The sequence below is a fragment of the Molossus molossus genome, unplaced genomic scaffold, assembly GCF_014108415.1.
Source record: "Molossus molossus isolate mMolMol1 unplaced genomic scaffold, mMolMol1.p scaffold_m16_p_26, whole genome shotgun sequence".
NCBI classification, from domain to species: Eukaryota; Metazoa; Chordata; class Mammalia; order Chiroptera; family Molossidae; genus Molossus; species Molossus molossus.
In genome coordinates this window covers 2,939,245-2,966,987 of record NW_023425362.1, presented here as the reverse complement: position 1 = coordinate 2,966,987, position 27,743 = coordinate 2,939,245, and the positions used below count along the sequence as shown (strand labels likewise).

Sequence of the window (27,743 nt, the reverse complement as noted above, 5' to 3'; positions counted from 1 at the left end):
CTCTGCCGACTTCTGCTCCCTTTCCCCGCCAGGCCCACGCTGACTTCTGCTCCAGGGTTCTGTTGTCTTTGGAAGGCTGGCTGCTGCTGTTTGCCATCCAGGTGCGAATGCCGAGCCAAGGTGAGCCTCGCAGACAGACCTTCACCTAGTCCTTGGTGGAGGGAGCTCGTCCGCCTCCGCCTCTGCCTCCGCCTCCGCCAGCACCGGGCTCCGCCCAGCGCCAGACACAGCACCCGCTGCCCGTGGGGGGTGTCCTGGAGGTAAGAGGATGAGATTCGCAAAACGTGCCCTCCCCTCTGGGAGCCGCAGCCCAAGGCTCGGGAGGCGACGTGTACACAGTTCAGGGCTCCCCCAGAGCGGGGCCCCAGGTGCGTGGGAACCGGAGGGGGGTGCACCCGGCCCTCCATGGCTGCACCCCAGGGGCAGCTCATTTCAGCCTCATGTCCTAGACAGATGCCACCTTCGTGTCACAGGCTGTCAGCTGATGTTACATACCTCCCGTGTTTCCACCTTCCCTGTGTTTAGGGAACATGAAACAATAATCGAATTCTTTCCTTCCTCCTTCCTCCCTCCCTCCCTCCTCCTTCCTCCCTCCTCCTTCTTCCCTCCCTCCCTCCCTCCTTCCCTCCCTCCCTCCCTCCTCCTTCCTCCCTCCCTCCTTCCTCCCTCCCTCTCTCCTCCCTCCCTCCCTCCTCCTTCCTCCCTCCTCCTTCCTCCCTCCTCCTTCTTCCCTCCCTCCCTCCCTCCCTCCCTCCCTCCCTCCCTCCTCCTTCCTCCCTCCTCCTTCTTCCCTCCCTCCCTCCCTCCTTCCCTCCCTCCCTCCCTCCTCCTTCCTCCCTCCCTCCTTCCTCCCTCCCTCCCTCCTCCCTCCCTCCCTCCTCCTCCCTCCCTCCTCCTCCCTCCCTCCTCCTTCCTCCCTCCCTCCTTCCTCCCTCCCTCCCTCCTCCCTCCCTCCCTCCTCCTTCCTCCCTCCTCCTTCCTCCCTCCCTCCTTCCTCCCTCCCTCCCTCCTCCCTCCCTCCCTCCTCCTTCCTCCCTCCTCCTTCCTCCCTCCTCCTTCCTCCCTCCCTCCCTCCTTCTTTCCTTTCTTCCTTCTCTCCCCCCTCTCTCTTTTCTATTTCTTTTTAAAAAATGTTCTGTAGTTTTTTTGTTTTGTTTTTAATCGTCACTCAAGGATATTTTTCCATTGAGTTTTCTGGAGAGAGTGGGAGGAAGGGATGGAGGGAGGGAAAGAGAGAGAGAAACATCGATGTGAGAGAGATGCGTATCTATTGGTTGCCTCCCCCATGACCCCAACCGGGGGCCGTGGGTCAAACCTGCAACCCAGGTACGTGCTCTCGACCAGGAATCGAACCTGAGACTATTTGGTCCATGGGCTGATGCTCCGACCACTGAGCCAAACCACGCAGGGCTATTCCATAGCCCTTTTGTGTACCCTGCTTGGTGGTTCTGAAAGGAATGTTTTGATGGATAAACTTTCCGTCACTAAGATGAAAACAGCATCTCTGGGTTCACATTGTCCTGATGGGCGGGAGGCAGCTCCGATGTCCCAGCTGGAGGGGCCCAGGAGGAAATGCACGTGGGAGCCCTGTGGGTGTCGGTTAGGCAGGCATGACAGAGTCCCACGGACGTCACACCTCTGCGGGCACCAGGGGCGGACGCGGAGCCTGCTCCCACCGCCTTCGCTGCCCCGTCCCAGCGGGGAAAGCTGTGCGGGGACCCGAGACCTGCTGAAGCCCGTGCGCTCCAGTCGTCTCTCCGGCCGTGTGGTCTTCCTCCCTGGCCGGCCGGGGAGCCGCTGAGAGGAGCCATCCTGCTCATCCTGCTTAGCCCCCGAGCACTGGGCACAGGGCGCAGGCCTGGCGCCTGGGGTGCTCCCGTGACCCGGGCAGTGTCACGTGTGTGGGTTCGACAGAGCTGGCGACTCCTGTGACATTTCTGCACCTTGAGCAGAAGCAACTGCCGTCGGGAGCGCCTGGGAGCCAGGACGTGCCCGGAGCCGCAGGGCAGGCTGGTCCGTGGGCCAGGGTCCAGGAGGGCGTCGCCTCATTGTGAGGGGTTTGTCTGGCCCCCCTCTTTCTCCGCAGTGAGACCGTCTCCCACTAACCCTCGGCTGGGCTTTAAAAGCAACGGAGCCCGGCCGGAGTGGCTCAGTGGCTGAGCGTCGACGCTGCACCAGGAGGTCGCCGGCTCGATTCCCGGTCAGGGCACGTGTTGTGGGCCCGACCCCCAGTGGGGGGCATGCGGGAGGTGTTCAGTCGAGGTTCTCTCTCATCCATGTTTCATCTCTCTCTCTCCCTCTCACTTCCTCTCTTTCTAAAATCAAAAAAGGAAAAATAATTTTTAAAAATAAAAGCAACGGGCCCTGGCCGGTTTGGCTCAGCAGTTGGAGCGTTGGCCTATGGTCCGGAGGGACCCGGGTTCGGTTCCCACTAAGGGCGCGTACCTTGGTTGCGGTTTGTCCCCGGCCCTGGTTGGTCGTGCGGGTGGCGGCCACTCGATGTGTCCCTTTCACGTCGAAGTTTCTCTCTCTCTCTCTTCCTCTCTCTTCCTCCCTCTCTATCTGAACAAAAAATGGAAAAATGTCCTCAGATGAGGATAAAAATAAATAAATAAAAAATAAAATAAAAGCAGCGGAAAGTGAAGTGGTGACATCTCCAAACATCCGAGCCCCCAGGACGCAGGGGCAGGGACCTAACGTCCTCTTAGGCGAGACCAGTCGCTCCTGCTCCGAGGCCCCCGGCTGGGCCCGTCTGCAGGACACTGTGGCTGCCGCCTGTCCATCAGAGACCGAGGACGCGAGGGGTGTCGGAGGAGGTGGTCCCTGCGTCCCTCCCCCACACGCAGCTTCCGCCCCGCTGGCGGCCATGTCTGCGGGTCCGGGACCACCGTTTGGGACCTTTCGTTCATGGTGGAAAATGTTTGTTAGTAAGTGATGCGACCCATTGTCTGCCCCTTGGAGAACGTCTTCCTTCAGATGTGGTGACGGGGCAGATATGGTGGAAAACCCGGGGTACGCCCAGAGGTCACCTGGGATCGTGCGCAGTCAGAACTCCAGGCGCGACGCGAATGTCACGGCAATGTGTGAGCCGCGCCGGCTGTCATCCGCAGCGGCCGCCAGAGCCTCCCGCCTCTGTGGGTCAGGCCGCAGTTGGCTTTGCGCGGCTGACCGGGAGCTTTTCACTCAGGCCTGTTCCGTGGGTTGCTCCGGCCGGGTGGCGTTCTGGGGTCGCCTGGCGGTGCGTTCTGCTGCAGGCAACCCCGTCTGGTCCTCTCCGCCCTGTGAGCCATGGGCCCCCTGTGACCACTCCAGAGGGGAGAGTTCTGGGCGCTACCTGCCAGCCTCCCTGGGCGATGAGGGGCTGGCGGGCTCCCCAGGGGTGCAGGTGGCGAAGGCACAGCGGGGGCGGTGCGGCGGGTCTGGCCCGGGCCCTGGCCCCTGCTGCCGGTTGCTGCAGGGACCGGAGGGTGGGGCAATGGTGAGGTCAGGTGGGAGACAGGCTGGGCCACGGGGCATTAGTCTGGAGGTCAGAGGAAGAGGTTCCGGTGTTTGAGCAAGAGGGTCGAGCGGCCAACACGGGAGAAACCGCCGTTCGACTTTGTACCTGGTTCGTTTGCTCGGCCACCGTAAGCAGGACCACAGAGCACAGGCTTAAACCACAGACATTCCTGTCTTCACGGCTCCGGAGGCGGGAAGGCCGAGACCCACGAGTCAGCAGGTCTGGTTTCTCCGCGGGCCTCCCTCCTTGCCGGCGGCCGCCTGCGGCGGTGTCCCCGCTGTCTCTGCGTGAGTCCCAGAGTCTCTTCTCGTCAGGACACGCGTCAGGTTAGACTAGGGCCCGCTCCAAAGGCCTCATTCATTCTCGCCAAATTCGGCCACATTCTGAGGGCGGGGGCTAGGATCCAGCACACGGATCGGGGGGACACAGTCCAGCCCGTCCCAGTGCCCACAGGGAGACTGTTCTTTCGCGCGGGAGTTAAAACGTCCAGCTTTGTCGGGGACTCACCTGTTAGATGTTTTTGAGACTTCAACGTGTTGGCTAGCACAGTCATTTCTTAGGAATGCCTACCGGGGTTACACGAGGGTCCCACGGGGGCTATAGTACTGTACCCTCCTGTGCTGACTGCTGGTCCCTCCTGCTGTCCCCCTGCCCCCGCCTGAGCCACGCTGGCTTGCTTATTTCTAGCAGGTACTGACCTGCGTGCTTCTGTCCTGAGGCCTCTGTATGTGCGGTTCCATTTGCTGGAACGTTCTTCCCTAGACATGTGCTCACTCCCTCGTCCTCCAGCGCTTGCTGTCTCTCTGGTCAGCAAGGCCGTCCATCCCTGGCCTGCTCGGGTAGGCAGAGTCCGTTTCCCATCCGCTCTCCCTGCAGCGTCACATCACCATCCGACACGCTGTGCGTGGACTTGTTTACTTTTTCCCCGTCCGTGTCCCCGCCAGAAGGGTGTTCTGGGAGGGACTTTGTGTCCACCGCTGCCTTGTCACCTGAGACACGGTGGGTTGAGCTCAGCATGCAGTGTGACTAGTGACGAATGGCTGGTTCCCGGCCTGGGCGGCGATGGTGCCTTAAACATTTTGTGTTGAACCCTGGCCGGTTTTGCTCAGCGGTTAGAGCATCGGCCCACGGACCAAAGGGTTCGATTCTGGTCAAGGGCACGTGCCTGGGTTGCAGTTTGTCCCCAGCCCTGGTTGGGGTTGTGTGGGAGGCAGCCAGTCGTTGTGTCTCTCTCTGTCTCTGTCTCTCTCTCCCTCTCCCTCTCCCTACCCCTCTCCGTGCCCCCTACTGTATCTGAAGATAAATGGAAAAGTATCCTCGGGTGAGGATGAAAAAAGAACAGAATTTCGTGTGTAGGCATTTTCACTCTCGTAATGTGCTTTTCGAGACCAGCCGAGTAGGACGGTCAGTGACGTTGGTTTCTAGATGAGGGGTCCACGGATGTCCTCACTGGTAAATGAGGTTCCCGTGAGCGGGAAGCCGGTGTCTTCCGTCGGCCTCACCGGCTGCTTCTGTCTCCCGCAGCGGTGGGCGCAGCGGCCGCCAGCCCTCGGGCCAGGATGGTGGACACGGAAAGCCCGATCTGCCCCCTCTTCCCGCTCGAGGCTGAGGACCTGGAAAGCCCGCTGTCGGAAGAATTCCTGCAGGAAATGGGAAACATCCAAGACATTTCTCAGTCCATCGGTGAGGACAGCTCCGGCAGCTTCAGCTTTACCGATTACCAGTATTTGGGAAGCGGCCCGGGATCCGACGGATCCGTCATTACAGGTGCGTGCGCGGCTTCCTGGGACGCGCTCTGGGGACACCGTCTCTGCAGAGAGCGCTGTTCTCTTTAGCGGGAGGACTTGCATCTGCCTGCGGTGGCGCCTTCCCTACGATGGCAGGTGGCCTGCCTTGGCCCTGTCCCGTATTTCATGAAAGCGGGGGCCCCTGTCGGAATAAAAACGACTCCCTCTTTCATCTGGACGGGCACGTGACCACTGCCGGCATCAAGGACGACGGGGAGGATAGAAAGAAACATGGGGCTAGTCAGGCGACCGGCGTGTCGCTGGGAGGGAAGCCACCAGAAACGCGTCCTTGTCTAGGCGGCGTCTCGGCTGACCCAGGGTGACGGGCACTGAGCTGCCCCTGGTTTGAAGGGCCCCTGTGTGGGCCGAATGCTCACGGGGCTTCCTGGCAGCAGGGGGTCTTGGGTAGGGACTGAAGGAGGTGGGTGTAGACGAGCCTGTGGCTGGGCGTGGATGTGGCTTTGGACTCCGAGAGGGGAAACAGGCTCGCCTGGGGAGTCGAGAGAAGGCTCTCGGGGTCCTTGCCCCTCCCTGGATCCTCTCGTGTCCAGTTTCTGGCCTGGAGCACGTTTCCCCAGCACTCGTCCCGCCCCTGGAAGGTTTTCGTGACCGAGTGGGGAAGGGAGCATTTCCGCGGCGGGGAGTGGTGCGCACGGACGGAACCTGTGTGCAGGCGAGGTGTGTGCTCTGCACCCAGCTGGGAACAGACGTCGACAGGCGTGTGCACGGGGGTCTGACGGTGGCCGTGGGCCATAGCGCAGAACAGGGAGCAGGGGGCGCGGGGCATCTTCTGGCACGTTTAGTTTGCCTTGTATCTTCTTTGGTGATGCTTTGGTTGAAATCTTTCGACCATTGTTTTTTTATCCTCACCTGAGGACATTTTTCCATTTTTTGTTCAGATAGAGTGGGGAGGGGGAGAGAGAGAGAGAGAGACATTGACGTGAAAGGGACACATTGAGTAGCTGCCACCTGCACGACCCAACCGGGGCCAGGGACAAACTATGACCGAGGTACTTGCCCTTAGCGGGAATCGAACCCGGGTCTCTCTGGACCGCAGGCCAATGCTCTAACTGCTGAGCCAAACCGGCCAGGGCATGGACTATTTTTTAAAAAAATTTTTTTCCTTTATTGATTTGAGAGAGAGAGAGGAAAGGAGAGGGAGAGAGAGATAGAAACAGTGATGAGAGAGAACATTGATTGGCCGCCTCCTACATGCCCCCCATTGGGGATCGGGTACGGGCGCACAACCTGGGCATGTACCCTGATCAGTAATCGAACTGGTGACCTCTTGGTGCATGGGTCGACGCTCAACCAGCGAGCCACCAGCCAGGCTTTGACCCATTTTCATTTATTTATTTATTTATTTCTCTATTGAGTTTTAGAGAGGAAGGGAGAGGGAGAGAGATTGAAACATCGATGAGAGAGAACATTGATTGGCCGACTCCTGCATGTTCCTCACTGGGGATCAGACCTACAACCCGGGCATGTGCCCTGACCGGGAATCGAACCGGGGACCTCTGATGCATGGGTTGACGCTCAATCACTGAGCCACACTGGCCGGGCTTTGACCCATTTTTAAATTGAGTTGTTTGTTTTCTTACTATTGTTTGTTGTGATTTATATAGTCTGGGTATAAGTACTTCATTAGTTGTGTGATTTATGAATTTTTTCTCAGTGTCTGTGGCTTGTCTTCTCTTCCTCTTAACAGCGCCTTTCGAAAAGCATGGCATCGTTAATCTCGACGAAGCCCAGTGTGTCAGTGCTGTTTTCTTCCATGATCATGCTTTTCGTGTCACAGCTAAGAAATCGTTGACCAAAGTCACTTCTGGAAGTTTGTATTTTCAGGTGTACAACGATGTGTAAGATGCGCTGAGTTCATGTTTATACATGATCAAAACTTGTTTCTGTCCTTTCGTTTGCGTTTATCATTGTTCTAGCACGGTTTGTTAGAAAGTCCACGGTCCCCACTAAATCAACTTTGTACCTTTGTCAAGGACCGACTGACTGTAGGTGGGGGGTCTGTTCCTGGACCCTATTCAGTCCCATTGACGCGTGTGTCTCATTTGACAGCAGTCAAAGATTCCTGATTACTTTATAATAAGGCCTGAAGTCAAGGAGCATAAGTCCTTCAACTTTCTTCTTTTTTTAAAAAATATGTTTTTATTGATTTTTTTTTTTTTTTTGAGAGAAAGGGAGAGAGAGAGAAACATTGATGCATCAGCTACTTCCCGCACGCCCCCTACTGGGGATTGAGCCCAACACCCGAGCAAGTGCCCTGACTGGGAGTCGAACCAGTAACCTTTTGGTTCATGGAACGACGCACAACCAGCTGAGCCACTCTGGCCAGCAACTTTATTCTTCTTTTCTGAAGATGTTTGAGTGTCCTAGGTCCTTTGCATTTACATATACATTTTAGAATCAGTATGTCAGTTTATACCCAAGAAGTCTGCTGAGACAGTGATTGGGGTTGCATTGGGAACCAAACCCAGGTCCCTCTGGACCGGGCTGACACTCTAACCGCTGAGCCAAACCGGCCAGGGCTCTAATAGATATTCTTTATCAAGTTGAGGAAGTTCCCTTCTAATTCTAGTTTTCTGTGAATTTGGATCAAGAATTGATGTTGGATCTTTTCCAGTACGTTTTCCTGCATTGAGTAAGACAATCAAATTGTTTTTCTTTCTTAGTTTGATTAACATAGTGAATTACATTGTTTGATTTTCAGAGGTTAGGACAACCTTGCTCCCAGGATAAATCCTACTCGATCATCATATATTACCCTCTTCATATATTGTTGGATTTTACTTGCTAACATTTTAAGAATGTTTGCATCTGTGTGTATGAGGTATATTGGCTCTGTTTTCTGGTAGTCTTTGTCTGGCTTTGGTATCGGATTAATGCTGGCCTCATGGATGAGTTAGGAAGTATTCTCTTATCTTTAGTTTTCTGGAAGCATCTCCATAGAACTGATTTTATTTCTTCCTTAAATATTTGATAGATTGCACAGATGAAACTATGTTCTTTTTTTTCCTTGCCCAGTCTTATTTCAATCTATGTTTCATCTTGGATAGTTTATTTTGCTATGTCTCCGAGTTGACTAATCTCCCTTTTGCAGTCATCAGATATTATCGTTTTCATCACTGGAAGCATGATTTGTGGGTTGTTTTTTTTTTTTATCCCCTCTCTCTACGTAACATGTTCAGTCTTTCATGTAGCTTCTTGAACGTTTACAATACAGTCATAAAAACTTTTTAAAACGTCTTGTCTACAAAATCTACCTACTGTGTCATTTCTGGGTCAGTTTCCGCTCATTGATTTTTCTCGTTAGTATGGGTCATATTTTCTGCTTATTTATGTGTTTTGTCATTTTTTATTGGATGTCATACATTGTGAACCAGGTTGACGGATATTTATTTTTCCTGTCATATTCTTGTGCTTTGTTCTCGGATGCAGTTAAGTTACTTGGAAGATGTTTTGTCCTTTCAGGTCTTGTTTTTAAGCTTTGTGTTGACTCTAAAGGTAATTTTGCCCGATACTGAGGCAGAGCCCTTTTGAGTGCTTTTCCAAATGCCTCATGAGTTCTGAGACTTCCCACTGTGAGCAGGGAGCTAGGACGATATCCAGCTCCAGGACAGTCCCAGCCATCGTCCCTTCTAATCATTCTCTCAGCTGATACAGCAGAGACACATCAACTCATGTGTGCACACCTATCTACAGATACTTCCATATGTGGTCATCGGCCTCTATAGTAAGGTAGACGTGAGTTCCTGCTGCTGTTTACAGCAGACCCATCACCATGTGGGTCATTCTGCCCTCCTCCTCTTGCTTGTCTGCACCTTCCCCTCCCACAGTGAGAAACCCAGCTCCTGCCATCCACCGTTCCTTTAATGAACTGTCCATTTCCAAGCACATGTATAGTGGTTTCAGAATTGCTAACCCATCCCCCTGTCGGCTACTTCATCAGCTGACCTACGGCCTCATGTCAGTTCTATGTGCCTGGAGTCTCCGACTCCACTCATGTCCAAGGTTTCACTGGCCAGCCCCGTCTCTCCTGCAGCGAGGTTGTCACAGATGTTTGTAGTACCGTAAATCTCTTGGGGCGCTCTGCCTTCCGTCCTGAGCTCCCCACGCCTCCTGAATTGTTTTTGTTTTATTTGCAACATTAAAGGTTCACTCTGTCCTGTAAGGTTCTGTGGATTTTGACAAGTGCATAGTATCATGTAGCCACTGTCACATTTTTGTATGGATGGTTTCACGACCTCCAAAACACCCCTGTGCTTCTGGGTTGCTTCTGATTTTGGCAATTATGAATAAAGCTGCTGCGGACATTCGTGTTTGGTTTATGTGTGGACATACGTTTTCAAGTCACTTGGGTGAATATCTAGGAATGTAATTCCTATAAGACATTTGCTTATAAGAAATTGCCAAATTGTCCTCCAAAGTGGCTGCACCATGTTGCATTCCCATCAGCGACCAGTGAGAGTTCCCATTGCTCCACATCCATGCCAGCACTTGGCGTCGTCAGATTTTTGGATTTTAGCCACTCTGATAGGTGTGTAGTGATGTCTCACTGTTGTTTTAATTCCGTTTCCTAATCACCAGTGATTACACATCTGTTTATATGCTCACGTGCAGCCTGTACCTCTTTAGTGAGGTGTCCGTGCAGACCTTTGCCCATTTTTTAGTGGAGTTGTATTGTTACTGTTGAGTTTTAAGTCTTCTTTGTATATTTGGTTTAAAATCTTGTATCAGATATGCATACTTTACAGATGATTGTTTCTCCCAGTCTGTGGCTTGTCTCTTCATTTTCCTAGCAGTGTCTTTGGCAGAGCAGAGGTTTTCATTTTAAGACAGTCCATCGCTTCTTGGCCTTTCGGCTAAGACCATGCGTCGTATCTGTTCTTCTCGGCTTGATTTTAAGACAGCCCAGCTGATTTTTTCTTTCGCGGATTGCGCGCGTCGCCCGCGGGGTCTCTGTGCTGTTCTGGTGCCGTTGGCTGAGCTAACAACGGCAGAAGCGCCGGAAGCAAGCGCACGAGTGACGAGTTCTTAGGGCGCGTCAAGTGCGGGGGCCCGGGGAGCCACGGGTGGAGGGTCTGGGACACCAGGTCTGTGGGTCCAGAGGCATCTTGGTGATGCCAGCGTGACAGCAGTCCTAGGGGCACGGAAGGGGGTGGGACAACCCCGGACGGGCCGACTCAGGCTGGGAGCCCGCCTTCCAGCGGACGCCTCCTCACTTGTGACACCCTGTCCTCATAGAGCTGATTTAGACCGAGACTGGGGACGCTTTGAAGATTCATTCGTCTTTCCTGTCTGTTCTCAGACACCCTTTCACCGGCTTCAAGTCCCTCATCGGTCACTTATCCCGTGGTCTCTGGCAGCACCGATGAGTCTTCCAATACAGCGTTGAACATTGAATGCAGAATCTGTGGGGACAAAGCCTCGGGCTACCATTACGGGGTTCACGCGTGTGAAGGCTGCAAGGTACGGTGGGCCCTGGAGGAGGAGACAGGTGGCCTGCTTCAGGGACGGTGTGTGCGCTTCCTTGTACCTCAGACGCACATGGTTGTTACGAACACAGATCGGCCGCAGGCCGCGGAGCGAAACTGACCTCAGCCGCGGATTAATCTCTTCAGAGTCTCTGGCAGGTTGCTGGGCTCTGCTTGCTAAACGCCTTAGGGGGGGGTGTTCTTTAAAGGAGAATAAACCACGTTAAGGGCGATCCCTTTGTTTGGGGACAAGGTCCGAGAGCTTTGGCCCCCTTCTCCCTCAGCCTCACCAGACTGTCAGGGAAGGCCGTGGTTGTCACAGCGATCCGAGACCTACAGTGTCTCACAGCGCGTGGCAGGTGACAACAGACCTGGTGCTGTCCCTCCCCCGCTGCTCCTGGCCCCCGGCACCCCTTCCTGCGTGTTGGGGTCTCTTCACCCCAACCGCGGCGCATATCGTCGCTCTCATGCTCGCTCAGCCAGATCGCCACACACGTGACCCAGGGCCAGCAGGTCGGGAGGTCTGGCCGTGTCTCCAGCATTCTGCCCACTGGGTCACCGGCCCTTCCGTGGCTTTACAGCATGACAGTAAGAGGGACCGCCTCCTGTGACACCCTGAGGCTCCCACAGCATTGCAGACGTTCAGGATTATACGTACATCTCAGGCTTGGCATTTCGTGTCCGCGAGATGTGGGAGAGTTAGTCACGTGACTGCTGGTTAAAGTCGGAAGTCCCTTTTCTTGCACACGCTGGGCATGTTTACTAACTTTTGGAAAATGCCACAGCCTCTAATGGTACGCTGCACACTCTGCATTCTTCAGACACTGACGTCCTGCCTCCAGCCAACCTGGCACACGGGGAGGGTGGGCCACGTGAGCTGGCCTGGTGCATGGGGAGGGTGGGCCACGTGAGCTGGCCTCGTGCACGGGGAGGGTGGGCCACGTGAGCCGGCCTGGTGCACAGGGAGGGTGGGCCACGTGAGCTGGCCTCGTGCACGGGGAGGGTGGGCCACGTGAGCCGGCCTGGCACACGGGGAGGGTGGGCCACGTGAGCCACTTGTGCACATGGTGGGCCACGTGAGCCAGCCTTGTGCACGGGGAGGATGGGCCACGTGAGCCAGGGTGCCTCTACACCTTGACTTTTAAAATTCTTTCTCACCCTCCCTCACAGCCACACACAGTTTCCGGCCACCCTGCTCTGCAAACCTAGATGACCAATCAAATGAAAACATGAACCTGCCTCTTACATTCCCCAAGACATTGCCATCCCGTCTCCTGTGGTCCAGTCAGGCCTACCGGGCAAAATGTGGAAGAAAGCCCTGGCCAGTTTGGCTCAGTGGTTAGAGCATCAGCCCTCAGCCTAGTCGTGGGTTCAGTTCTGGTCAAGGGCACGTACCTCAGTTTGTGCGGGAGGCAGCCAGTCGCTGTGTCTCACAGGGACGTTTCTCTCTCTCTCTCCCTCCCACTCTGTCTGAAAATACATGGAAACATATCCTCGGGTGAGGATTAAAAAAATTAATAATGTGGAAGAATGATGGAAAGCAAAGAGGAAAGAAAACCACCCTCAAATATGAACGCCTTCACGACTTCTCCCACCGTGTGCCTTTCTGCATGGCTGAGCTACTTTTGTTTGGAGTTCTTAAATACAGTTTTATTTTTAAGTATGAAAAATAAAGTTTTTTTTCTTACTGGATACAGTTTAAGGTGCTTTTTATAAAGCAAGAAAATTGTTTACATAAAGCTGGCTTCCTTTATCATACTATATTATAATTTTTGTCTTTTAGGGAGTTAAAATTCTCTTATAAAAATTCCTAGAAAGTTTTTCATCACAAATATAGGTATGTCACATGAGAGGAAAAAGTTAAATTTGTGCAAATTTTAACAGGATCATGTAACTCTCAGGAAGATTATAATTGTGTCTTTCCAAGCCAGATGAGGACACTTGGAAAGTACTTTGAATTTTGCCTCATTTTCTTGTTTCTAATTTTACATGTAATGAAATTAAAATGTTTCTATTTGTGCCCTGGCCAGTTTGGTTCAGTGGTTAGAGTGTTGGCCTATGGACCAGTGAGTCGCGGGTTCGATTTCGGTCAAGGGCACGTACCTCGGTTGCGGTTCGTCCACAGCTCTGGTCGGGTTGTGTGGGAGGCAGTCAGTCAATGTGTCTATCACATCGATGTTTCTGTCTGTCTGTCTCTCTCTCTCTCCTTCCCTCCTGCTCTATCTAATGATAAATAGAAAAATATCCTCGGGTGAGGAATAATAAAAAAAAAAGAAATGTTCATTGTGTCCCCGTTATATCAGAATTTTCAGAAGTATTTCTCTAGACTCAGTTCCTTTTAGAAGAGATCATACAGGAACAGCCCGAGATGATGTTGATTTCATCAATGTGTCCATCTCACAGGGGTTCTTCCGGCGAACAATTCGACTGAAGCTGGTCTACGACAAGTGCGACCGTAGCTGCAAGATTCAGAAAAAGAATCGAAATAAGTGCCAATACTGTCGTTTCCACAAGTGCCTTTCGGTCGGGATGTCCCATAACGGTAGGTAAGGTCGTCGATTGCGTTTTCCCAGCCCGTGCCTCGCTTCACCTCCCCCGTTCGGTCGGAACCGACTGTGTTGGAATGAATGCGCTGCAGCATTTAATGCCCAGATCACTCTGTGACTGTAATAGCCTAAGGACAGGAACGCCCCACATCGAGGGCCCCCACAGCCCCCGGAGGTACCGTGAGAAACTTCAGGAGGTAAGCCTCACCGATGTCAGATTTGAAAACCAGCCACCCTCACGGGGGCGCCGTGACGTTCCTGTCGTAGGTAGGAACAGGTGCCATTCTGAGCACCTCACCCCACTGTGAATTTAATTGCATTCGATCATATTCCAATTTTAGAACGTGCCATTTCTGGGAAGGCACATTTAAAATAACGCGTTCACAAGAGTCGCGTGGCTGCCTTCTGGGAAAAGGAGGTGTGATACAAACTGACTTGTTTCCACCTCTCCAGCCCAAAGGACCGGTTAGGCGTTGGCAGCCGCACGCCCATCCCGCCCAAGAAGTGATTCATGCTGTTGCCTTTTTTTTTCCTTTATTGAGTCTAGAGAAAGAGGAAGGGAGAGGGAGAGAGAGATGGAAACATCGATGAGAGAGAACATCGATGGGCCGCCTCCTGCACGCCCCCCACTGGGGATCAGGCCCACAACCTGGGCATGTGCCCTGACTGGGAATCGAACCGGTGACTTGGTGCAGGGTCGACGCTCAACCACTGAGCCACACTGGCCGGGCTGTTGCTTTTTTTTTTTTAATCCTCACCCGAGGATATTTTTCCATTTTTTGTACAGATAGAGTGGGAGGGAGAGAGAGGAAGAGAGAGACAGAGAGAGAAACATCGACGTGAAAGGGACACATCGAGTGGCTGCCACCCGCACGACCAACCAGGGCCGGGGACAAACTGCAACCGAAGTACATGCCCTTAGCGGGAACCGAACCCGGGTCTCTCCGGACCGCAGGCCGATGCTCTAACCGCTGAGCCAAACCGGCCAGGGCCGGGCTGTTGCTTTTTATTGTAACCGTCCGAACAGGTCCGGGATTAATGCAGTTTCACTTTCATCTCTCCCAAAGTGGAAAGTCGAGTGGGAGGGAGAGGCGGATTTGACCTTACCTGTCCGTGTTCTCAGAGCCGCACTCGCTTGTGAACGTCCTGCCTGCTTGTTCGCCCCTTATCCCGTTTCTCCCTCCACTCCCAGCAATCCGGTTTGGACGAATGCCCAGATCTGAGAAAGCAAAATTGAAAGCAGAAATCCTTACGTGTGAACATGACATAGAAGATTCTGAAACTGCGGATCTCAAATCCCTCGCCAAGAGGATCTACGAGGCCTACCTGAAGAACTTCAACATGAACAAGGTCAAGGCCAGGGTCATCCTCGCCGGGAAGGCCAGCAACAACCCAGTAGGTGTCTCTGCTGTGGTAGCGTCTGTCTGGAGTGTTCCGTTGGTGACGTGTCAGCCAGAGTAGGGGAGGGTTGAGAACACGGGTACCAAACGCTGGGAAAGTAATATTTACCCCCGAGGCAACCAAGAGACAACGGGATGGAAATACTTCATTCAGAGGTCCGAAATGTAGCTTGACAACAAATCCTATCTTCTGGGCTTTATCTACCCAAATGCTCCTAGCAACCAAGTGATTCTAATGACTGTGTAATTAACAGCCCCCCCCCCAATCTAGTTAATAGCTGCCAGATTCTAGGATTGTTTCTGAAGTGCATTTTCTAAAAATCCCCATTATGCCATTTTAATAACAGAAAATGGAACCATTCACTTCCCATCCAAAAGGTGTTCCTGTAGCCCTTCTCCCCAAACCACTGCCTCCCCTTGACCCCCCCACACCTCTCTCTTCATTGAGGATATAGTGGCATCTCGGGGCTTGCAAAGGGTGTTTGTTTATAGAAACCTGACTGTCTTTTTGGACTGTTCTGGACCTCCTCGGGAGCCTCTGTGAGTGCCCCTTGGGGACCCCCTGCACCTCACCCCCTGCCCAGCCTAGCGTCACCCCGCCCTCACCCCATCCGTAACCAGATCTGTCTCCATTTCGGGACTAATCTCAGAGCTGCCTTCAAAGAGGGGGACGGCCCGCGGTTGGCAAATACAGACACTTGGCGTTTTCCGCTGAGCCGAGTGTAACAGGTTTCATCTGTGCTAATGAATAGCTTGCAGCAAATCCTTACTGGGAATTACAAGCTGGAATTTCTAGTCACAGGAAAATAAAGCATTTCACAAGCTCCTTACTTTCATGAACAAACCGAACCTCTTTTTTACTGAGTCTTTTCATTCTTCAGTGCATTCTCCCGTTAGAGGCTGGGGCATTTTAGGAGGGTTCACGCGAACTCTCGTAAACCGGGGAGCCTCGCCCGCAACGGCAGCCCAGAGGGTCGTGCACATCAGACCCTTTCTGGATCACAGGGGTTAAAGCAAAATAACCTTTTTTTAAAATTGATTTGAGAGAGAGAGGACGGGGGCTGGAGAGATGGCTTAGTTGTTCCACTTGTTGAGTCGTTAGTTGCTTTTTGTATGTGCCCTGACCAGAGATCGAACCCACAACCTTGGCGAATCAGGATGACACTCTAACCAACGGAGCTACCCGGCCAGAGCTAATCTTTTAACTTAGCATTTTTATCCTGAAATGGATTAGTAAGTGTAGCCCAAAATTAGAGTAACCAAATATTTTGATTTTTATAAAATCCGCACCCAAGTATTTTTCTTTCTTTTTTTTTTTTTTTTTGGTTGATTTGCAGATAGAGTGGGAGGGAGGGAAGGAGAGAGGAAGAGAGGAGAGAGAGAAACAACCATGTGAGAGAGACACATCGACTGGTTTCCTCCCATAGGGCCCCCACCTGGGCTGGGGACCAAACCGCAACCGAGGGTCCATGCCCTTGACAGGAATCAGACTCACAGCGCTCTGGTCCGCAGGCCGACGCGCCAATTGCTGAGCCAAGCAGGCCAGGGCTTTTTCAGATCTTTTCAGATCTTTCTAGATCTTCTCTTTCTCCCTTGAATTTTCAGGATTTAAAGCGAACTTAAAAGTCATCTTTATGCTTTTTAAAATATGTTTGTATTGATTTTAGAGAGAGAGAGAGAGGAAGGGAGAGGGAGAAACATCAATGAGAAATATCGATGGCCGCCTCCTGCATGCCCCCTGCTGGGGATGGAGCCCGCAACCTGGGCATGTGCCCTGACCAGGAATCAAACCAGTGACTTCCGCGCATGGGTCAACGCTCACCCAGCTGAGCCACACCAGCCAGGGCTCATCCTTACTCTTAACTAAACACTCGTGTTGAATATTAATCTGATTCACTTGGAGTGTCCTTCTGGGAGACTCACTGAGATCCACGCGTCCCAGAAGGAGCCCCGTCTCCCTCGGCCAGAGCCGACGGCGTCTGGGCAGCAGGTACCCTCCGAGAAGAATCTGTCTTTTGGTTTTAAGGAGATTAATAATGGGCCAGTCATCTGGGATTGGGCTTCACGGTGTCGGAAAGACAGGATTCAGTGCACTGCTAGGGGGGTGCCTGCCCCTGCCCCGCACCTGCCGACCACATGTCCAGGTGTCGCACGGTTTGCTCCGAGCCAGGCTCACCTCCCACCGCGGGTCCTCTCTGTGTCCCCCACTCGGAGCTCCCGGGGTGGCGCGGCCTCTGCGTTTCTATGGGCTCAGTCAGGAGAAGGAGCCGACGGGCGGGACGCCCACCATCCCTGCCTGAATCTCTGCCCAGAGCCTAGGTTTTGTCACCACAGTGGACCCTGCGGACTGCAGCCTAAACATTTCCCTTGCTTTAGAAAGCAGTTCAGTCTGTTGGTGGGGAACCTGTGGGGGAGACCAGGCTGATCCTGACCTAGTCACCTTGATGCGACCGTCCTCCCTGAAGCTCCGCACACTGGCACGGGTCAGGGAGCAAGCCTGTTTCTCAAGTACCCAGCTTGGGGTTTGGAGAGGATGTGTCCAGTGTGGACGGAGCTGCAAGGACGCCAGCCCGCCTGGGTGTGTTGTGGGATGAGGGGATTATGGATTTGTTTAGGCTGTAAACAGATTTACTCACACACCCTGAACTTGTCGGGGCGCAGGCACTGACCCCGGAGCAGGGAGGGGCTGCTTTGCCATCACTCAGGGTGGGGCTTCTTCCCCCCAGCCCAGGAGAAGCCCTGCAGGGCCTGCCAGGCCAGCGCAGGGAGCTCCTGAGCTGTCACCCGGACTTGGCCCCGAGGTGCTGCGCAGATTTTTAATTTGAAGGCAGGCGCTGGTTTGCTAGAAGCGGGAGACGAATTCATGCTTGCACTGGACCACGCCTTTGTTCTGTGGCAACGTCCTCCGTGGCCGGGGGTCAGTGAGGCTAAGGCTGGACGTTGACTGGGAACCTGCTAGGATGCCGGGCGGACCAGGGGGGCCGCACTGAGGGCTCTCAGCAGAGGCAGGGGCCGCTTGGAAGCCGGTCGTTTCAGTCGCTTGGGGAAAGATGGGTTTTAGCTGAGGGGGGTGGGTGGAGGGGTGGAGCCCGTGTCTGTTTCCATCTGGGCACAGGCTGGTTCGAGCCCCTGAGACTTCAGAGCGCGGAGCCCAAAGTGAGCAGGCCCTTCGCCGTCAGCTCGGAGCCTGTCAGGGCCCTCACTGCCCCTTGATTTGATGGGGACAGGGACAGATGTCACTGAGGAGCTGGGGGAACATGGCTCCCCTCTGAATATGACTTCCAAAGGAGGGATTTTCCAGAGCCTTTAAAGGCACTGGGCTGAGGGGAGGTGTGGGGTGGCGGGTCTTCCAGGGAGCAGCCGCAGACCAGATGCCCTGGAGCTTCGAAGTCTTGTGCTGTTTGCTTCCCGGCTGCTAAGGGCTCAGGCCCCAGCACACAAGTGCATTGGCACACATGCACACTCACACATGCACCCTCATGCACACTCACACATGCACTCTCACAACACACACGCCACTCTCACACACACGCATACTCGTGCACACTTACGCCCTGCACACTCACATATGCACACACTCATACTCATGCACTCTCACAAACATGCACACTCATGCACTCACATACATATGTGCACACTCATGCACCCTCACTCATGCAAACTCATGCACTCTCACTCATGCACTCATGCACTCACATACATATGTGCACACACACTCATGCACTCTCATGCACACTCATGCACTCTCACACATGCACCCTCATTCTCACTTAGTCTTGGCTGCCCCTGGTTTTGGTAGCAAGCTCATCTCTGGAAAATGGGTGCAGGAAAAGGAGAAACATTTGTAACAAAAATAAATTAATAAAAAAATGGGTGCGGGTCCTCAGTTAAAACAATGACTCTTCAGCGCTGCTTAGACTTGAGCAGTTCAGAATAGAAGGTGACAGCCAAGCGTTGCTGCTACTTTTTAATAAAATCCAGCAAGTGTATCAGGACCCGATTCCGTTCAGATGAAGGCGGCAGCATATGTTGACTTGAAAGATCCCCATGTTACTCAAGATTGTCAGGAATTGTCTTTAGTGTCTGAGTATTTTTAGTTACGAAAAGTGTTTATCCTCTGAGAATGTAATTGGATTTTAGACTAAACTGTGAGTCATTTGCAGCCAGCCTGGTATGCCAACTGAGTCACACAGTAAAGTGTCTTGTTTGGAAGAGAGAAAAAAAAAAAAGGAAGCAAGGAGACTAATTTTCGACATGTGGCTGAGAACAGGTTCTAAGATGAGCGGCGGAGGAGGAGTCCCAGCATTAGTCCCAATATCTGGGGCCCTCTGGACCCAGCCCGGCCCCCTCCTGGGCCAGCACTGCCCCTTGGACCCGCTGCCTGGCACCCGTGGGCTTTCCCTCGCACTTGGTTGACATAGTATGCATACTGCTTAAGTTGTCTTTGGATTGAAAACCAGACTTAGTATTTTATACTGTTCCTAGAAACGTATAACAAACATTCATTAAATAATTTCATCCGAAGTAATGCTAGTAACTCACAGATGTTTCCTAGACGACGACACTGCCTAACTGTTCGTAGAAATGCTGACTCAGGGTGTTTTGGAAACGGATTGTTATAAGAAATATCGTAGCACACACAGGACGGGTGGGTGTGAGCAGCGTGAGCTGGGAGCCTGCCGGCCTTGCGTGGGGTGGGCAGCTCTGTGCCTCGAGCTGTTTACAGTTCTCACAGTGTGTTCGTGCTCCGTGTACTCGTGCTCCGTGTACTCGTGCTCCGTGTGTTCGTGCTCCGTGTGCTCATGCTCCGTGTGCTCGTGCTCTGTTCTCCGTGTGCTCGTGCTCCGTGTGTTTGTGCTCCGTGTGCTCGCGCTCCGTGTGCTCGTGCTCCGTGTGTTCGTGCTCCATGTGCTCGTGCTCCGTGTGTTCGTGCTCCGTGTACTTGTGCTCCGTGTGCTCGTGCTCCATGTGCTCGTGCTCTGTTCTCTGTGTGCTCGTGCTCCGTGTGTTTGTGCTCCGTGAGCTCGTGCTCCATGTGCTCGTGCTCTGTTCTCCGTGTGCTCGTGCTCCATGTGCTCGTGCTCCGTGAGCTCGCGCTCCGTGTGCTCGCGCTCCGTGTGCTCGTGCTCCGTGTGCTTGTGCTCTGTTCTCCGTGTGCTTGTGCTCCGTGTGCTCGTGCTCCATGTGTTCGTGCTCCGTGTGCTCGTGCTCTGTGCTCCGTGTGCTCGTGCTCCGTGTGCTCGTGCTCCGTGTGCTCATGCTCTGTTCTCCGTGTGCTTGTGCTCCGTGTGCTCGTGCTCTGTGTGCTCGTGCTCTGTTCTCCGTGTGCTCGTGCTCCGTGTGCTCGTGCTCCGTGTGCTCGTGCTCTGTGCTCCGTGTGCTCGTGCTCCGTGTGCTCGTGTTCCGTGTGCTCGTGCTCTCTTCTCCGTGTGCTCGTGCTCCGTGTGCTCGTGCTCCATGTGTTCGTGCTCCGTGTGCTCGTGCTCTGTGCTCCGTGTGCTCGTGCTCCGTGTGTTCGTGCTCTGTGCTCCGTGTACTCTGTGCTCCGTGTGCTCGTACTCTGTGCTCCGTGTGCTCGTACTCTGTGCTCCGTGTGCTCGTGCTCCGTGTGTTTGTGCTTTGTGTACTCGTGCTTCGTGTATTCGTTTGAAACGACCACCGCAAGGTCAGATGCGTTCCTATTCAGACTTGAGTAAGAGGCACACTCCAAAGTGAAATATCAGCTGCACGGACCTTTCACGTCGCGCTGTCATGAGTGTTTGTCGGTAACGTCTGGCAGTCGTGCGAGTATTTCAGCTACAGTTTCTCGAGCTTTCGTGAGCATTGGCTTCTGAACGTTACCGCTTGTTTTGAAGTCAGCTGGTTTGCAAATTTGCCAGTTAATGAGGTCTGCCTTCTAAAATCCAAGTGATGATTTTATAAAAGTGAAATGAAATATCTGTTACCATTTGAGCCCACCTTTATGAGACTGCGTTTCCCATAAAAGTCGTCGGGGGGCCAGCCCGGGGCGGTGTCTGTTCCCCAGCCCTGCTTCGGGGCCCACGCTGGGCGGAGCGCTGAGCGGTTGCTGTCTTGAAATTCTCACCCGTTTTTTCACAGAGGGCTCCCTGGCTTCACTTTGCACTTGGGCCCTGTGGGAGTCCTGTAACCAGACACTTTGGGAACCATGTTCGCCCTGCCCTGGGGTCCAAGTCCACAGCCCACGCACGTTACAAATCTGGGAGGCCCTGCGCCTTTTAACTCGCTGTTTCTCAACATTTTTTGACCGTGAAACTCTTTTATTAAAAAAACAAAACACTTTTTTCCTTGCTGAATGCACTTGAAAAAGCCCGTGGAGCCCTGGTCGGCCTGGCTCAGCGGTGGGAGCGCTGGCCTGCGGAACAGAGAGTCCCGGGTTCGGATCCCGCTAGGGGCACGGACCAAAAAAAAGCCAGTGGCTTCATTCAAGTCAAGGTGGCCTGACAGTCTGTTTTCTGGAACCGAGGGCTCCTGCCATCCGCCCTTTCAGAACAACTCTGTCGCCCATCCTGTGAACGTTGGCACCTTAAACCTGAGCTCCAGCGTCCTGGGCAGCGGAACTGCCCCAGACTTTTAAGACAAGGGTGAGCGGACTTCTTTTCAGGTCTTCAGGGAGAGGCCGTTTTCGCCTCCCTTCCTCACTCCGAGATGCTTAGGAATTTGGCTGTAAATGTTGCTGCATAATGTTTTCGCCCATTCACAGTAATTTCAAAAACACCCCCTGGCACCCCGTCCGGTTTGACTCAGCAGTTAGGGCGTCAGCCTGAGGACCAAAGGGTTGCGGGTTTGATTCCCGGTCAAGGGCACGTACCTGGGTTGCAGGTTCGATCCCTGGCCCCAGTCGGGGTCGTGTGAGATGTGTCTCTCTCATGTTGATGTTTCTCTCTCTCCCTCCCTCCCTTCCACTCTATCTAAAAATCAATGGAAAAATATCCTCTGAGGATTAAAAAAAACAAAAACAAAACCAAACCCCTTGCCTCAGATGTGGAGCTATCTTCCCAAACACCACACGTTCTAATTGTTAAAGCATTTCGAAGGCGACCCGTCAGACTGCCCCTGCACACCCGCCGCTTGCGTGCCAGGCAGCCACGGGGGCCTGCAGGTGGCAGGCGCTGTGATTCTCTGTGCTCCGTGAGCCCAGAGGTAGGGTTGCATGTGGCAATGCCCGTGGGCAGTGATGTTTAAAGTGACAGGCTGCTCGTGTGTTCTGTTCGCGTACTTCAGCAGGTGGCACCTCTTTGCACTGCTCTGCACACACATTGGCATGGATTCTGGCCAGCGGTGGCACATGTGCCCATTCTGAGCCCTGCCAGACGGGTGTGCCCTTCTGGGCGTGCCGGCTTCAAATCATATGGCCAGCAGTCTCTTCTTCCCTCCCCGGATCCTCGTACAGTGCAGGACCAGTGGTAGGAGCAAATGGCGTGGGGACGTGTAGCCTGCTGCCGGCGGCTCTCCGCTTGTTCCAGAACTTGGGGCTCGGCCCGAAGGTCTCAGGGCGTCAGCACAGCTCGCTTGCATTTTTCTGCACGAATGCCAGCTTCCTGAGTTGCACAGACCTACATGCCGAATACATTCATCCAACAGCCAGTGTTAGATGTAGTTTTCCGTAAAGTGCATAAAATGGTAAAATTGAGGATGACGGTAATTAAGGCTACTGCAGTAGTATTTAGGAATTCAGAGAACATTATAAAACAGTAAACGCACTTTGCTAATATTCTCTTGTTAGCTTTATTGCCCAAGTCAGTACTTCACGTTCTTAGCAGTGAAGCCCCCACCAGCCCCGCCCAGGGTGGGGCGGGGGCTGTTAGCTGTCACCGGGCTCTGCGGTTAGCTCTCTGCGCGGTTTCTCGTCCCGCTGACTGAGGTTCCTAAGGACGGGGCTGCATTCCCGGCGCACCGCGCCTCTCCTGGGCGGCCGGGCACAGCGGCTTCTGCCGGCTCACCGATGAGCAGGACAGCTTGTCCCCAGTTACCTGACTGCCTCCTGCGCCTTCCTTTGCAGCCTTTCGTCATCCACGACATGGAGACGCTGTGCATGGCCGAGAAGACGCTGGTGGCCAAGCTGGTGGCCAACGGCATCCAGAACAAGGAGGCGGAGGTGCGCATCTTCCACTGCTGTCAGTGCACATCCGTGGAGACCGTCACGGAGCTCACGGAGTTCGCCAAGGCCATCCCCGGCTTCGCAAACCTGGACCTGAACGACCAGGTCACGCTGCTGAAGTACGGCGTGTACGAGGCCATCTTCGCCATGCTGTCGTCCGTGATGAACAAAGACGGGATGCTGGTGGCCTACGGAAATGGGTTCATAACGCGCGAGTTCCTGAAGAGCCTCCGGAAACCGTTCTGTGACATCATGGAGCCCAAGTTCGACTTCGCCATGAAGTTCAACGCCTTGGAACTGGACGACAGCGACATCTCCCTTTTCGTGGCTGCTATAATCTGCTGCGGAGGTAAGTGGCTGATTTAACCTGCTGGTGCCGTGTCACTTACAGGCTCCCGTCGTGGACGCTGGCCGTGGAGCAGGCGCTGGCGGGTCGGGGCGTCTGAGTCCCTGATCGCCACTCACTGGGAGCAATGCGTTACACTGATCCCGCATCACATGTCATTATGTATGTTCTACTTATAACATATAAATGTATACAATATTTATTTACTTATTCATTTTTATTATGGTTTTTTTTTTATCCTCACCCGAGGACATTTTTGTATTTATTTCAGATAGAGTGGGAGGGATAGAAGGAGGAAGAGAGAGAGAAACATCGATGTGAGAGAGACACACCAAGTGGCTGCCACTCACATGATCCCAACCGGGGCCAGAGACAAACTGTAACCGAGGTACGTGCACTTAGCGGGAACCGAACCCGGGACTCTCTGGTCCATGGGCCGACACTCTAACCGCTGAGCCAAACTGGCCAGGGCTGTATACTCTATTTATAATTAGAACATACCATAACCATAGCAAGTAGTGTGTCAGGTGTGATCGATAATGATAATGTATGGTGTATAAATACGATACAGCCATGTGACGGACGCGTAAGACCTTGGTCGGCGTGGCCCGCACACGGCGGTGGTCCCGCGAGAGTAGAACGGAGCTGAAAGTTCCTGTCGCCTGGTGAGGCCGCGGCAGCGCCTGTGGCGACACTGGTGTGACACACCTGTGAGCACACGCTCGTGCGGGGCCTAACGCTCGGTCACAGACGACCGTTCCTGGCGGTGCGTCCACCGCAGTGCACTTGGCACCGTTACTGTAGAGGGCACGCTTCCCACTCAGGAGGAAGATGCGATCTCCGTGGCAGGGGCCGTGGTACGCCGGCAGCAGCCTCCACATCGCGTGTTTATGTCCTGACCACGTCCTTTCCTCCTGTGCCGCACTAACCCGGGGGGTTTGGTGCCGCGACACGCGGTGCAGGCCGCACCCGGGGCGCCAGGCTGGACCCTGCGCCAGGGTGCGGCGGGCTGCCCGTCTAGGTGTCAGTGCGCTGTGACGCTGGCACGGCCACGTGGGTCTCAGGTCGCACCCTGCTGTTAAGCAAGCAGTGCAGGGCTGTATATTGTAACTGTTACAGTGTTACAGCTGTATTACCGCAGCATTCTATAAAGGGCCCCGTGCAGGTGGGAACCCGTGCGGTCACTATTGCTATACAAGGGACGTCGGGAGCTCACCACAGCAGTCACCAAGTGTGCTCGGCTCAAGGCGGTGATCCCAAGGAGGGAAGTCTGGGCCTCTCTGCAGGAAGCTGGCTTAGCAGCCCCCACATTTCTGGCCCCGTGTCACTTTCCTTTACATGGCACTGGCCCGGGTCTAAGAAGTCAGTGCCCTACTGTAAAGTCTGTTGCTCTTACCCAGTTCGGGGAGACCGATGGGGCTCCTGTCCCCAGTTCTGGAAGCTGCGCTGGCCCCGTGGTAGACTCAGAATCGAGCCTGCCGCCACTGCAGAGACGCCGTCAGGGCGCTGGGTGAGGACAGCGCAGCCCCACGAGGTCTGTCCTGGCTCCCCCAGCGGGGCAGTCGGGTGGGGGCCCCGACGCTCTGGCAGAAGTGTGGCATGGCGCAGCTGTGCCGATCCGTCACGGGCCTCTGGTCGGCGGGACGTGTGTTGTGGCTACCAAGCCGTTGAACTATTTATATGAGGTGATCACACGTTCATAAAAGAAGTTATAGTCATATATCAATCCAATACAGAAAATGTCTGGTGAGCCCTGGCCGGTTTGGCTCAGCGGTTAGAGCATCAGCCCGTGGACCAGAGTCGCGGGTTCGATTCTGGCCAAGGGCACATACCTCGGTTGCAGGTTTGATCCCTGGCCCTGGTCAGTCGTGTGGGAGGCAACCAATCGATGTGTCTCTCTCACATCAGATGTTTCTGTCTTCTCCCTCCTTCTCTCCCATCCTATCTGAAAACTCAATGGAAAAATATCTTTGGGTGAGGATAAAAAAAAATGTCTGGTGAGATACAACCATAAACTTTTATGATGGGGTTAAAATTATGAGAGGGGGTCACTTTATTTATTTATTTTATTTCTGTTTAAAACGTTGAATCATTACAGTTGACTCTTGAACAACATGGATTTGAACTGCATGGGTCCACGTAGGCTTGGATTCTTTTCAATAAATATACAGTTGACCCTCCATGTCCCCCGGTATATATCCATGAATTCAACCAACCATGGATCAAAAACAGTATTTTTAAAAAAATTTTGTATTGAATTTATTGCGGTGACATTGGTTAATAAAATGATGCAGGCTGGGAACAGTATTTTCAGTCCCTGGTTGGGACTTCGTGGGCCGACTGTGCATTGATCTGCACCATTTTATAAGGGGCTTGAGCAGCTGTGGATTTGTGTGTCCATGGGGGGTCCCAGAACTGATCCCCTGCAGATACCCAGGGGCTCTAGTTAAGTTTGGGGGGAGTCCAAAGTTAGACATGTATGTTTGACTGCACAGGGGTCAGCACTCTTAACCCCCGCTTTGTTCAAGGGTAAACTGTATATATATTTTACAACCAGAAAGAAAAGAAAAATCCACATTGTGAGCAGTGCTTTTGAACATGGTAGTCGTGAGTGGCGCTTTAAACTGCCTATTGAATATGGTTTGGGGCCGGGGGCAGGGGTACTCTGGACCAAGGGCAAGACGTCTGGTCTGAGACTGTCGTGAAAGTGTGGTGCCCATGGGCGAGCTCCCCCACGGAGGTCAGCTGGTGGGAACACTGGCCTGTCCTGCACTAGCCCTCCTGCCCCGGGTCTTGGCACCCCCACCTGCATCTGCCCCCCATTCGTGTCTCCCTCTGCTTCTGCTCACCTGGGTGCTGTCAGGAACCCTGTAACGGTGCTTCATACCACGAACCCCAGATTTCCATGGCAGGGTCCTGAAACATTGGTGAAAAACTTGAACCGGAATATCTAGTTTTGCCTCAGGAGGAAGAATTTCATCTCCCATATTATGCACAACTGGTGGTGGTTATCACCATCGGAGTGTTATTTACCCCAGTGTGTGGGGTTTTCACCTGACAGGTGGTAACCAGGCAAATGTAAGGTCTAGTCGGTTTACAGTCGGCCTCGGTGAGACCGCGTGACCTTGGAAACCTCTGGCTGTCTTGTAGTCAGGTCTGTGTCGTCTGGGCCCCGAAGCTTCAGGGGAGAAAGGCAGGTGAAAGAGGACGTGGGGGTCTCCTGCGATGGAGCCTGGAGGCGTTGCCGTGGTGATCACTCACTGGGCTGTTCTTTCCTTTGGGGTAGACCGCCCGGGCCTCCTGAACGTCGGGCAGATTGAGAGCATGCAGGAGGGGATCGTGCACGTGCTCAGACTCCACCTGCAGAACAACCACCCAGACGACACCTTTCTGTTCCCGAAACTTCTTCAGAAGATGGCGGACCTGCGGCAGCTGGTCACCGAGCACGCCCAGCTGGTGCAGGTCATCAAGAGGACGGAGTCGGACGCCGCGCTGCACCCCCTGCTGCAGGAGATCTACAGGGACATGTACTGACTTCCCGCGACAGCACAAGGACAGAGGAACTTTGGAAGGTGACAGCCTGGCAGAGGAGAAATGGGATCAAGGCCACTTCGCCCCCATGTCCGCCCTTCAACCCCCGGACAGAGCTTGTGTCTAGGTAACCGCGGCCCCATTCCACAGCCTTCCCTCCTTCCCAGCTCGCACCTGAGGGCGCCGACGGCGGGGTTAGAGGGCTCGGGAGAAGGATGCTCAGCTGCCTGACTGGAACCAGCCTGGGGCTAAATCAGCGCCGGTGCCTTTCGATCGGTCGGCGCTTCACCGCCGGGCGGCCAGGCGTCCGCCCTCCCCGGGACCAGTGCTGGCTGCTGGGCTCCTGCACAATCTGGAAACTAATCGGCACTTTTTAGCTTTTGTAACCCCGTCTATCTAGATGTAACCAAAGGTTAGGTCTTTTTAAAGCAGCCACATATTTATTCGGAAGGCTTCGATTCCGTTTCCTGAATCCGAAGAGAGACAGCCGCTCCTTTTTAATCGTGAGACTCAGACTTTCAAGTGTGTGATAAGCTAGTGAAGTGCGGCCGGGGTGCCGGGTCGGTTCCGGCTCGAATGGCGGCAGCGAGAACGCGGAGAAGCCGTGTCCGGGTTCGTGCGGGAGGTCCCAGGAACCGCACCCGGCTCTGGCCTGGGCCGCAGGCCTGCGAAGGGGGTACCGGTGGGCAGGACGGTGCCGGCTCGAAAGTACCTCAGTGCCCCGTCCTCTCACCTGGTTGCTCTCAGATCTGAACCCGCCCAGGGGGCTGTTGGGGGCCACGGCAGTGTTGTCAGGGCGCCTGACGAATCCCCGCGTGCCAGGCAGCTCCTCGGTCTTTCCTGTGTTGCTTTTTAAAATCCGCAGCTTTGTTTCTGTGACTCTGGTGGTCGCCGCTCTCTGAGCGAAGAGCATGAGACGAACCTGACTTTATAGAGCGGGGAGGGCCACAGGAGGACGGCGGGTGGGGGCGTGGGGTCCTCTAGAAGGTGATGTCACATGGTCTCAGGATTCACGACAGGTTTTCACAC

The 27,743-nt window shown here is 54.0% G+C and overlaps 1 protein-coding gene across 1 annotated transcript; it reads left to right on the top strand.

Annotated features, from left to right (window-relative positions):
• Positions 1 to 210: 210 nt before the first annotated feature.
• PPARA (peroxisome proliferator activated receptor alpha) lies at positions 211 to 27,671 on the top strand. The gene is made up of 7 exons (XM_036278180.1): positions 211 to 260; positions 5,024 to 5,266; positions 10,607 to 10,767; positions 13,176 to 13,314; positions 14,511 to 14,713; positions 22,739 to 23,186; positions 26,470 to 27,671. The coding sequence occupies exons 2-7, from the start codon at positions 5,059 to 5,061 to the stop codon at positions 26,715 to 26,717; spliced, it is 1,407 nt and encodes a 468-aa protein (XP_036134073.1). The 5' UTR covers positions 211 to 260; positions 5,024 to 5,058; the 3' UTR covers positions 26,718 to 27,671.
• Positions 27,672 to 27,743: the final 72 nt, after the last annotated feature.